Genomic DNA, 12375 nt, shown 5'->3' with positions numbered 1-12375 from the left:
CTTAATTATACAATTAAATATAAAACGTATATTTGGAAGCAGAAAGGTATTGCTGGCAAGATAAGAATTGTGTATTTTCATAGCCGTTCATAATTTTTAATCTTTAAAGTAATGAAAAATGGGTGTAGTCTAAAAGTGTTAAATAAAGGAAAATTGTACAAGTATTAAGAAATTATTAAAAAATCAAGATGTAGAGCATGGAAAAATGTTAAGAAAATTGAAATGAAATATGTATGAAAGATATTATGGAAGAAGTGAAAAATGTTTCAGAAAAATTCAGATGAAATTTGAAGCAAAGGGATTTATGATGTGTAAACAGAGTTAAGAAGAAGAAAAATGAGAAAATAATTAAACTGAGATACAAGAGTTTGTGTACTAAAATGTATGCCAGGTCCAGGTGGATTCACCTATAAATTTCCTAAAAACATATGAATGTAGAGAAAAATATTTTGTTGAAAATTTTTAATTTTGGTTATGTAATTGTATTCAAAATAAAGATGTATGTGAAGAAATGAGAGATTGATGTACAAGAAGGATAAGAATTTGTCTGGAGAATTGGAGGCGTATAACTTTGAACAACATAGATTATAACATTTTAATAAAAATTTTACAAATAAGGATGAATATAATAGTTAGAATTGTAGATGATGGTATATGTGAGATTGTTAAAAAATAGTAAAGATTTAAAAAGGCTGGTCAAAGGAGTTAACCGGTATTTTAAGAGACAGTAGTGATAAAATAATTGTACATGATACAAAAAAAGCATGTGCCAGAATTTTTCATAAGAAGATGTTAGGAATTTTGTAAGAATAGCCTTTTTCATGAAAAACTGATAAATTTAGTTAAGTCTGCATATGATAAATCATGGAATAAGATTTTGGTTAATGGGTGGTTCAGTCAGGCAATAAAAATTAGTTTAAACAGGGGTTTCCATTGAGTGGTATTTTATTTACATTAATTATGAATGCTTTTGTAAGTAAAGCAGAAAACTTAATTTAATTTAAAGAAAATTGTGTGTATTTAAAAAATGGAACATTTTCTATATTTAACTTATGCAGGCAATGTCATAATTATAATTAAGGATGGACAATTGATTATCATATTTCTGTATTTCAGATTAGTTAAAGAAAGTAGGCATACACATTAATAAAGTAAAATGTAAAGGTTTGGGATATACCATTAAAAATGCAGGTGTCTTTTTTTTCAAATTCAAAGATTAATTTGTTAGGTTTAACATTTGAGAAAGAAGAAAGATGTAAAGAAACGTGGTTGAAGTGTTTAGATGAGATGAAAAATATTATTGATTAATGTATTTTATTTTAATTTTAAGTCTTAAAAAGTTAATTTGAATCATTTCCAACAGAGTTAGAGAAAATATTATTGGATTTTTTTTTCACTTATATAGGGGGTACAAGCTGAATCCAATAAAAAGCGGTGCAATATATTGTAAAGATGAAGAAGGGGGAATTGTATTAAAACTCATGTTGTATTATTGGCATCTTTAAATTTATACTGGATTATGAATAAATGTCAAAAAGTGACTATGTACATTTTTTTGGGAAAGATATTGCAATATTTTTGAAAAGCATAAGTACTTGATAATGAAGAAAAAGAATATGGGATATTAAGTGGAATAGAATTGAAAATAATAGAAAAGATTGGTATGAAAAATCATGGAAAGATATTAAATTTGGAGAAAGAAAAATGAAAGTATTAGAAAAGCTGGTAGAGAAAGAGAAAAAAAAAATAAAAATATGTATGCAATCCAAGATTTTTTTTGGTGGAGATTTATGATTAAGAAATTGACCTTTTAAACCAAATATGAAGTATAAACAGAAATAAGGAAGTGTGTAGAATGAAAAGGATGTGTGTAGAATGAAATGTAAAAGAAGCAATGGAACATTTTCTGTTGTAATGTCAAAAAATAAGGGTATTAGAATAAAATTTTATAATGAATTTAAGTTGGAAATTAAGAATTTTGATTTGAATTAAATCAATTATGGTTATCTAAATATAATTAAAAAAGATATAGATAATGTTGACAAAGTTATAATTTTTATGGGATACTTGGATGATGAGATGTAAAGTGTCATATAATCTAATTTGATATGGTAATATATTAATGGAGCATATTAAAAATGGTTCTGGTTGAATGGGAGTGGGTGTTTACACAGAAACTAAATTTAGGTACTTAAATGAAAAATATGTTTGTAGTTTTTAAATTCTGAACTGAATTGGAAATGTGAAGAATGGTGGACAACAGAAGTGTAAATATTATTTTAATATAGTCCCCTTACTCCTTTAGATAGGTGCCATGGGATCTTTTACACTCCCCTGAGCTACCAACAACTCAAGCAGATGGAAACTTCATTTAAAGGATTAACGTCTCTTCTGAAGGCAGCATGCTTTTAATGGAACTTTTTGGTTAATTTGCATGTGACTGTATGAATAGATCAGTTATGTTTGAAGGCAAATGAGCTGCTGAGCACCGGTGTTTTTTTTTTTATGATTCCATCTGTATGTGCCTCTTCTTTCATCCCGATCTCTTGAGCTGCAGTAAAATCCTTCGAAGAACCTCGCTGCAGTGTACTCCTCAGCACATCATTTGAAAGCTCCAACACTGTCAACATAAAAAGTATTTCCTTAAGCACCACCTTTTACCTTATACCTGCCATTTATGCTAGAGCTTCCCTCCTCTTTCTTTTCAGTCCAGTTCCTCCTACCTGACTCTTCAGGGTACTGTCGGTCTATAGCAAGGTCCCTCCACCCCCCCTCTTTTCTTCAGATTTCACATGCCCTTTACTTGTTTTCTTCATTCCTCCTTTCAGTCCTTCTCTAGCCTTCCTGTCCAGCTCAACTTTTATTAGCACTGGCTTCCTCCCTTTGCACACACTGTCTATAAACCTTGTTGTTCTTTTTCTGAATGTCTTTAGATTTGATTTGTGCAGAATATTCTAGATACTCTCTTACCCACCAGTAGCCTTTGCATTGTAAGAATAACTGCTGCTTCCCTGTCATACTTTGTTACATGACTGATTTGAAAGCTAATAATCATTTTCAGCTTGTTGACTTCTTAGTCTTATCATGATCACTCTCACCACCTCCATACCATATGTATTCCACAGACTCCCACTCATGATGACCATGGATTTGCATTTCATTGCATTATGTCCTAGCTGCTGTGGTCCACTCTGCCATATCCATGAAGGTTAGCTCTGTTGACATGGCTGCTGCATCTATTTTGTGATCATAATTTTGGTCTTGCACTATCCGCATTCAGAGCCAAATTCAAAGCTTATTTTTTCAATTCTAAGACATGTATGTCATGACAAATGCTTAATTCACATCTCTCTACCATACAATGCTTTATTATAACTCTGTTAAAAAACATGCAACTCTCTTTAAATTCTGTTTACTTCTGGTATGCTTGATTGCTTATTTGTTACTTGTTTTGTAAATGCTTTATGCTTAACCTGTAACAGTAAATGATGTATCTTAATATGTTTTAAAATGCATGCTCATCAGTTTGTAGCACCTTAAATTGCATATTCTGCCTTCCAAATGCTATACTGTTATACTTGATTGATTTGAAACTGACTTGCTAAATAGTATATCTGTACAAAAAGTGAACATACCTAGGGCTTTTTCCATGTGGGTCCCCTGTGAAAATGGGGCCATCTAGTAGGGTTAATCTAGTTACCAACCTCTTTATGTTCCAACCAATATTAGGACCCACATCCATTTCATTTAACCTCTCTGATAGCCTCCTGCATGATACATTGCTAAAGTCCTTGCTGAAGATGATAAACATTTTACAAACTGTAGATAATATTATCAAATAATTTTATGATAAATCTGAAATTACTCTGTGTATAATTTTTTTTTTTTTTTTTTTTTTGTATTTTTACAGGAAAACCAGCAGTCACTGTGGAACTTAAGAAGATGTAAAGCTTTTACAGAACCTATAAGCTGCTTATTGTTTTTGTGTACCAGCGTACACAATACAATACCAGAGATTTCTGATGTGCAAATGATTCTAAACAATTACTTATTGGACTGGGAGTATATTATTAAAAAATACATTGGAATAAAAATAAAAAAGCAACAGCCTTTTTTGATATTTATAGTTTTCTAATGATTTTAAAAGATTTTGGAGCATAAAGTACAATTAATTTTGATTGTTGAAATAAGCCCTTACATTTATAATAGTCATCAAAGTTTAGCTGTGCAACCAGTCACACTACACTATGAGTCTTTCATAGATTATTAGAAATTTATGTATGAGATCAACTCATATACTGTTCTTCAGCACCTTTTCTTAACATTCATTTAGCAGTCTCTGTTCTGTTATCTGCCCTTTGTGTTTCCATGGCAGGGCTGTGCCTTTTTATCAGTCTGCTGTTATTGTGCTTTGCAGAATGTGGAAAGTTGCTGGTGGTACCAGTTTTTGGTGGGCACTGGGCAGGCATGAAACCTTTGGTTAACAAGCTGGGTCAGGCTGGACATGAACTTGTCGTCCTTTTGCCAGAAGTCATGCATGTTGATACTTCTCAGCTATATCAAATTAGGGCATTTCCAGTACCTTACACAAAAATGCAGATGGAAGGTTATATTCAAGATATGCAGGATGACGCATTTGACCAAAGATCATTTTGGGAAAGATTTCAGAAAAGCATGGAGAGATCAAGCAATTTCATCAAATTCTTTTTTACGGTCTGTGAAAGTCTGCTGATGGACAAAGAACTAATGAATTTGATAAAAGAGGAGAGATTTGAAGCAGTCTTATCAGACCCCTTTACACCCTGTGGATCAATACTTGCATACTATCTGTCCATACCATTGGTTAACATCATGCGTGGAATTCCCTGTGGCCTCCTCTATCATGCATCACAATGCCCCAGCCCTCCATCTTATGTACCAAGGATGCTTACGCAGTTGACTGACCATATGACATTTTTACAGCGCACAATTAACTTTCTTGCAAGTCTAAAGGATTTGGTATTATGCAAATTTATCTACTCTTCATTTGAAGATTTAGCAAAAACTGTCCTAAATAAGGAAATAACAATCCAAGAGGTACTTGGCTATACATCCATATGGTTGCTAAGGTATGACTTTGTCTTTGAGTATCCAAAACCTCTGATGCCAAACATGATTTTAGTAGGTGGGATTAACTGCAAGCCAAATGAAAACTTGTCCCAGGTATGTATTTAAGGATTATGTTTACATTTTTAACAATACTTAAAATTTCCAAGTGTTTTTTATTCTAATGATTTATATACCTGCTTATATCAACATTTTCTGATTTAGCTTACCAATATTGGCTTATGGGATGCATAAATATGTGAACTAAATACATTTACATTTGTACTTTTATCTGTGTAATTGGATCATTCTCTTGGAACTTGTACAACATCAACCAGCACTGTTTATGAGGATACAGAAAGTTTTTTATTGTAAAATAAAAATGATAAAATGGTAAGGTTTTTTGCGACGAACGTCACTTCTTCAGACCATTATAAAAACATCTCAAAAATGCTGTTTAAATACATATTACAATAAAACATAAACCAATGAAAATCAAACCATAATTAAACAATAAACAGTGAATATTAATACCAACTAATCAGGTCTGACTTGAAGAATAGTTAACCTATCCGATACATAAAAAGTAAGCCAAGACCTATCACAGATATTAAAATCCCTTCATTATAATTGAATGCTCAACCACGATCCTTGACCTTCATTGTGTTATGTCCATCAAATCAAATTGCAGATCTGCCTTCTAACACCAACCAGGACCAGGAGCCATCAGCCTATAATCTTTTTTGCTTTCTAAAACTGGCCAGTAAGGTGAACATGGCTTTAAAATATGCTGATGTGTAAATTGCTATCAACATGTCTAATCAAAAATCTTTGTATTTCTAAGAAATCTTAAACAATTACAAATACTCACATAAAACTGTGTACATGCACCTTTTTCAAACCAAAAAAATGCTAATATCAATAACTGCTAGAGTGCTTCACATTATTGCTTGCACTCTCTGCTTAAACCAACCCCTCCATTTAATACCAGTCATAACTATTGGCATACCTACCCCTCATTTTAAACACTTCACAAATAAATACCTATTAATTATCTGAACCTTGCTCTTAACTAACACAAATGATCTCTCAATACACTTGATTGGATTACAGCTCATGGGCCTATCAAATTTTGTAAACTACTGGCATGGCCATTGTCTAACTTGAAAGGAACGAGGTGTGTCATGCATCAGCTAGCACTTTTCACTGTGCATTCAGATTTCAACCTATCAGAGCCAACATACATCAAGTTTACCCAATCAAAAAGGATAACCGTGCACCATCTCACACATAACCTGGTGAAGCAATGAGATGTTGTTAAAAACTTTCCTCTAAATCATGTTTGATCTAACCTTGCCATTGCATCTCAATATGGCAGCCTTGTACTAAAACAATAAACACTCTTAAGTAAACATTAGTGCTCTAACATAAATAAGTCTCCTACACTAAACCACATCTCATGCTAACAAAAAAAGACCAACAGCTCACTTAGCCCATTTACAAGCTAACTTAGCCAGCATCAATACACCTAAACTACAAACATCTCCTATAATATAATGTCTAATCCACTGTGCTCCAATAGTACGATTCTCAGAAATGAATGCACCTCACTGTAACATATGTTCTACCACCTTTTCCAAGTTAAATAACACCGGCCAATCAAGCCAGATATTTCTGCTATCCCACCAATAGAATAAATAAAACCCAGGCAACTTAATAAATTCATACCAAATTGAACAGTGGCACAATGACCAAACCCTCCTCTAAACAATAATTCAATAATAATCCAACCTCACCACTACTCATTCAGCCAACACCACTAGCATATGGACAATAAGGACATAGTTAAAAATTCATGCTCCTGTAAAATCTCTCCACCAAAACATCAAGACTAAAAATCCACTGCTTACTCAGGTCACCTATCTATAAGCTGTCTGAACAAACAATGCATCAAGATCACAAACATTTCATGCCAAAAACTAAAACATATGATCACCTCTAAATCATCATCCCTACAACACACATCCTACCACCTTGGTGAAGTAGCAAACTCCAACCAATCAAAACAGGAGGTTTCTACTATGGCATCAATGGGAATGAAGAGCAAAGCCCACCAACTTGTCCAAAACTGAACAGCATTCAATACCACCAGTCTGGGCTACCCTTGACCCATAAATTATAGTGGTCTGCCTACCTACAATATAGAAAGTAAATAAAATAAGAAAATATACAATGAATAAAGTATAAAAATGAAATGAACTCTACTAAAGCCAATGAACAAACTCATTCCATGAAGTAAGCTACAAACACAAACATCCACTGCATCATGCTTCTAAACAAACATTCAATAATAATCCAACCTTACCGCTACTCATTCAACCTACACCACTAGCATATGGACAATAAGGACATGGTTAAACATTCATACTTGTGTGATGGCTGCCAGCCTGGCTAGCTGGAATTTTATAAATAATTCTATGTCACTTGTGAATGGTAATATGAATTGTATTGCTTGTGTTACAAATATAAGAAAACTATATCATATGTGTATATTAAACTACTGGTGCAGAAGTGTGTGTTGAACTGTATGTTATGTACTGAGCTTCATGAATGTAACCACAGTGTACTCTGCTGGAAAAGAGCAGAAATGTATATAAACTATATGCCTATACAAATGTATGTTTTGATGGTAAAGGCTGAAATATACAGGGTTAACTTCCAAACCCTCAAGAAAAGTGAAGAGTTTTTATGATGGTGTTTATCTCAGCTAGGAGACAGAATGTCTGCAGCTAGAAGTTCTTTCTACTGTCTGGAAACAGAAATAATTACAGGTTTCAAATGTAAAAGTGTTTAACTGTTTTACGACTCCAGTTCTAGGCCAACTTCTGAGAGAGAAATATTTTTGACACAGTGGTGCTAAATTTGTAAGTTTCTGTTAGCCTGGATGTGAAGGTAGAGGTGACAAAGAATGATGTAATCTGAGATAACCCAGCAGTAATGTTTGATAGTAATTTAAGAACCATCTCAAAGAAGTGAGTCTGTGCATTTTGTATCTTGTCTTTGGACCTGAAACATCCATCTTCAGCACTTCTCATCTACATTTAGATCTAGAAATCTAGATTTTGATTGACTTCACATGAACCCTACTAAAGCATTAAGTACTTGTTTATTTCTTACTTCTACTCTAATGAAACCTTACATTGTTCACAATTTATTAATTTTTTCTTATGTCTTATTATGTAATGTGAAACTAGTCATTTTTAGAATATTTTGAATGTATTAATTCACTCATGTTGGAGCTTTTCTCCTCGGGCCTCTACTGAAAAGGGATATGTATCCAGCTAGACTAGCCCGGTCAACAAATGTAAATAAATAAAATAAATAAATAAAATTTACCTTGCTCTGTAATTAAGACTTGGATCATAGTATCTCTCTTAGAGAGCGACAGGAATATAGTAAAATTAGTTTAGATGTTTTTTGTATTTATGTGAGACTATCCTGCAATGTTGTTTTAAAATATTTCCTGTGATTCTGAACCCAGCTGTCACTGTGCTGAGTTAATGAGTATTGTCTTGTGCTTTTATTATTTATTATTAAATATATTTAAACATTTCAATTGTGGCTGGTTTGTTTAAAGATATTTAAGCTCTGAGAGTACTTGCATATGTATTTGGTGACACTATATAGCTCACTTCAATAGCCTTAAAGCCTTGATCACACTTACCATTTGGATATTAGTAACATTACACAGTAGAATTGTTCACCCCTTTGGTTACAATGCACACTTTTCCTAAACCTCTTGGTCATCAATTGATTATTAGTGGTTCTGATTAACATAACATCTAAAAACTCAATCGCAATATATAATTCCTGTTTAGTGAACAACAAAAATTCTGTAGTGTGTTGTAAATACTCAAAGAATTCATTGAATAACCCTAAACAACCTCTCCAAATAAGAAAGGCATCATCTACAAACCTCTGATAAAAATGCATATGGGATGCATATTTGCTATTGAGGACATATTCAATCTCCCATTGTGCTACCACACTGTTAACATAACTGTTGGCGCATGGTGTCCCCGTTGCCACACCTGTGCATTGTCTGTAGTATTTTTGATCAGAGAGAAACACATTGTTCTCTAAGATACAGAACAAATCTATATGCTTGATGTCATAAGAGCTGTTGGCAGATAGAAAATCTCTAACCATAGCAACCCCTATTTGATTGGGAATGACAGTAAAAAGTGAGCAGATATCCTTCATAACCAATAAATTCAATTCTGCCAAAGGTTCTCTACAAGTACAAGAAAACAATTCCATCAAAAATGGTATGGGATCCAAGTGATTAAGTGTTAAGGACAGTACTAACATCACTAACCACTAGTCACAAGAAATTTTCAACATATAAGGACATAGGCTCCATGCTCCACCCACATCCAGCTACAATGGGTCTGAACAGGGATTTCACAGGGTCCTTGTGAATCTTGGGTAGACAATTAAATGAAGGTATTAAAGGCTATTCAGCAAACAAGAATTTATACAAACTTTCAGTCACTGACCCACCTAACCAACACTCTAATAAAATACATTTCATGTTCCTAATAATCTTCTGGACATGTGCACAATGTAATGGTTCATAGGCATTAACATCACTCAACATTACATTAACTTGCTCTTTATTAAAGGCTGCATCCATTACAACAACTGACCCTCCTTTATCGGGGGCAAATAAAAATACTATAATCAGTCCGTAAATCTTTCAGTGCCTTGAACTCATCCCTACTCAGATTAAACTTGTTCATCAGGGTACCATGGTGGAACACGTTCAACAAATCATGTTCTACTGCATTACAAAAAATCTCTAAAGTTGCACTGAGTACAGGATTGAAATCATTTTGTTTCCTAAACCCAGCTGCTTTAGTATCAGTTGGAAACATTGTCTTTAATTGCAGATTATGCACAAACAGTCTAATGTCCAACATAGTGTCACCTAAATCAACGGGGACTAGATGGTACAAGAGACAATTCACCTCTCTAGGAAAGAAAGCTCAGACCTCTCAAGGACCCTTTTGGAAATATTATATACTAATGTACATTGTCCTTCTCCCCCATCCATTTCTCTGACTGGTTCTGGGAGTCTTTGCAATGTTCCATCCTCCTCTTCTGACTCCTGCTCTTGGAGTGACCTAGTTTTATATGAGAGATGTTTGTAGTTTAGGTGTATTGATGCTGGCTCAGGTAGCTTGTCAATGGGCTATCAAAGTGAGCTGTTGGTCTTTTTTGTTAGCATGAGGTGTGGTTTAGTGTAGGAGTTGTATTTATGTTAGAGCACTAATGTTTGTTTAAGCATGTTTACTGTTTTAAGTACAAGGCTGCCAAATTGAGATGCAATGGCTAGGTTAGATCAAATGTGATTTAGAGAAAAGGTTTTACCAACATCTTATTGCTTTGCCAGGTTAGGTGTGATCTGGTGCACAGTTATCATTTTTGATAGGGCCAACTTTGTGTATGCTGGCTCTGATAGGTTGAAATCCGAAGGTACAGTGATGGGTGCTAGTTGATGCATGACACACCTCTTTCCTTTCAGGTTAGACATTGGCTGTGCCAGTAGTTTGAGAAATTTGGTAGGCCCATGATTTCTAAGTCGATCAAGGGTATTGAGAGATCTTTTGTGTTAGTTAAGAGCAGGGTTCAGAGAATTAATAGGCATTTAATCATGAAGTGTTTAAAATGAGGGATAGGTATGCCAATAGTTATGATTGGTATTAAATGGAGGGGATTGGTTTAAGCAGAGGGCGCAAGGGATAATGTGTGGCACTCTAGCAGGTATTGATATAAGCGTTTTTTTTTTAATTTTTTTTTTTTTTTGAAAAAGGTGTATGTACACAGTTTATGTAAGAGCTTGTTTGCAGAATAAAACAATGGTGACTTCACCATTAGATTTCTTAGAGATATAAAGATTTTTGATTAGACCTGTTGATATCGAACTACACATTGTCATATTTTAAACCCATGTTCACCTTAGTGGCCAGTTTTAGAAAGCAAGAAAGATTATAGGCTGATGGCTCCTGGTCCTGGTTGGTGTTAGAAGGTAGAGCTGTAATTTGTTATTGGCCAGTTTTAGAAGGCAAGAAAGATTATAGACTGATGGCTTCTGGTCCTGGTTGGTGTTAGAATGTAAATCTCTAATTTGATTTTATGGACATAACACAATGAAGATCGAGGATCATGGTTGAATATCCAATTACAATGAAGATATTTTAACACCTGTGATAGGTCTTTGCTTACTTTTTAAGTATCAGGTTAACTATTCTGTAAGTCAGACCTGATTGGTTGCTATGTATTAATATTCACTGTTTATTGTTTAATTATTATTTGATTTTTATGTTTTATTGTAATATGTATTTAATCAGCATTTTTGAGATGTTTTTATAATGGTCTGAAGAAGCGACATTAGCAGCAAAAGAGCTTACCGTTTTATCTTTTTTATTTTACAGTAACTTTCCATATCCTTGTAAACAGTAGTGGTGTACATGTTTTTGCTATTTATACACCGATGGGCTGCAGTTGGAGTGATTTTTTTTTTTTTTGGACTTTGTTGGATATTCTGGTGGAACTGTCTTCATGCAAGTTGGCCTCACTTCTGAACCACCTTGGTTTGGTGACTGAAAAAAATATGAAAAAAGTGATTTAATTCTGAATTAAAATATAGCACTTTTATGTTTTGTACACACATACATCATGGTAAATACTGTGCATGTATGTGAATGTAAATATTTCCATATTTATATAGTGATTAGGACACATTTTTATTTACAACTGTAAAAATAATTTTTAGAGGGAATTGTATCACCCAATCACTTGGATCCCAAACCATTTCTAGCAAGTAAAGATGCTGATTGTTGATCTGTACATCAGAGGAACCTCACCACAGTCTTGACTGCTTTAATGGAAAAGCAAAACATCTTGAGATCTTAGAATCTGAATTTCTTTTGGTGACAATAGGCCATAAAACTGCATCATTCTGGATTGCCTTATCCCCTCTAACAAGGAATTTTTGTTTTAGTGTCCATGTTTTTATGGACATTTTCAAAATATAAGGGGATTTTGTGCATGCCCAAAGTCTGAAATTTGATAACATTATATTTTATGTAGGTAGGATGCAAGATTGTTCCATTAAGAAAGTAATTTACCCATGTAGGTTTTCTATAAAGACTATAATTTTTTATCTATTTGTTAACAGGGTAAGCCAACTCCAATACATGTGTTCCTTTCTATTGGTAAATCAGG

General features: G+C 33.6%; 1 protein-coding gene across 2 annotated transcripts in view; it reads left to right on the top strand.

Moving 5' to 3' along the window:
- The window catches only part of LOC122792970 (UDP-glucuronosyltransferase 1-6-like), a 231324-nt gene that overhangs the window by 71741 nt on the left and 147208 nt on the right, over positions 1-12375 (top strand). For both annotated transcript variants that reach the window (XM_044060567.1, XM_044060565.1), the window contains exon 2: positions 3911-5202. In XM_044060567.1, the coding sequence (XP_043916502.1) occupies positions 4369-5202 (834 nt within the window). In that variant the 5' untranslated portion in view covers positions 3911-4368. The remainder of the gene's footprint in view (positions 1-3910; positions 5203-12375) is intronic.

This window comes from Protopterus annectens, chromosome 2.part0, assembly GCF_019279795.1.
Source record: "Protopterus annectens isolate FY-2018-M chromosome 2.part0, PAN1.0, whole genome shotgun sequence".
Classification (NCBI taxonomy): Eukaryota; Metazoa; Chordata; order Ceratodontiformes; family Protopteridae; genus Protopterus; species Protopterus annectens.
The sequence above is the reverse complement of the archived record's forward strand: the minus strand, read 5'-3'. Positions and strand labels throughout refer to the sequence as shown.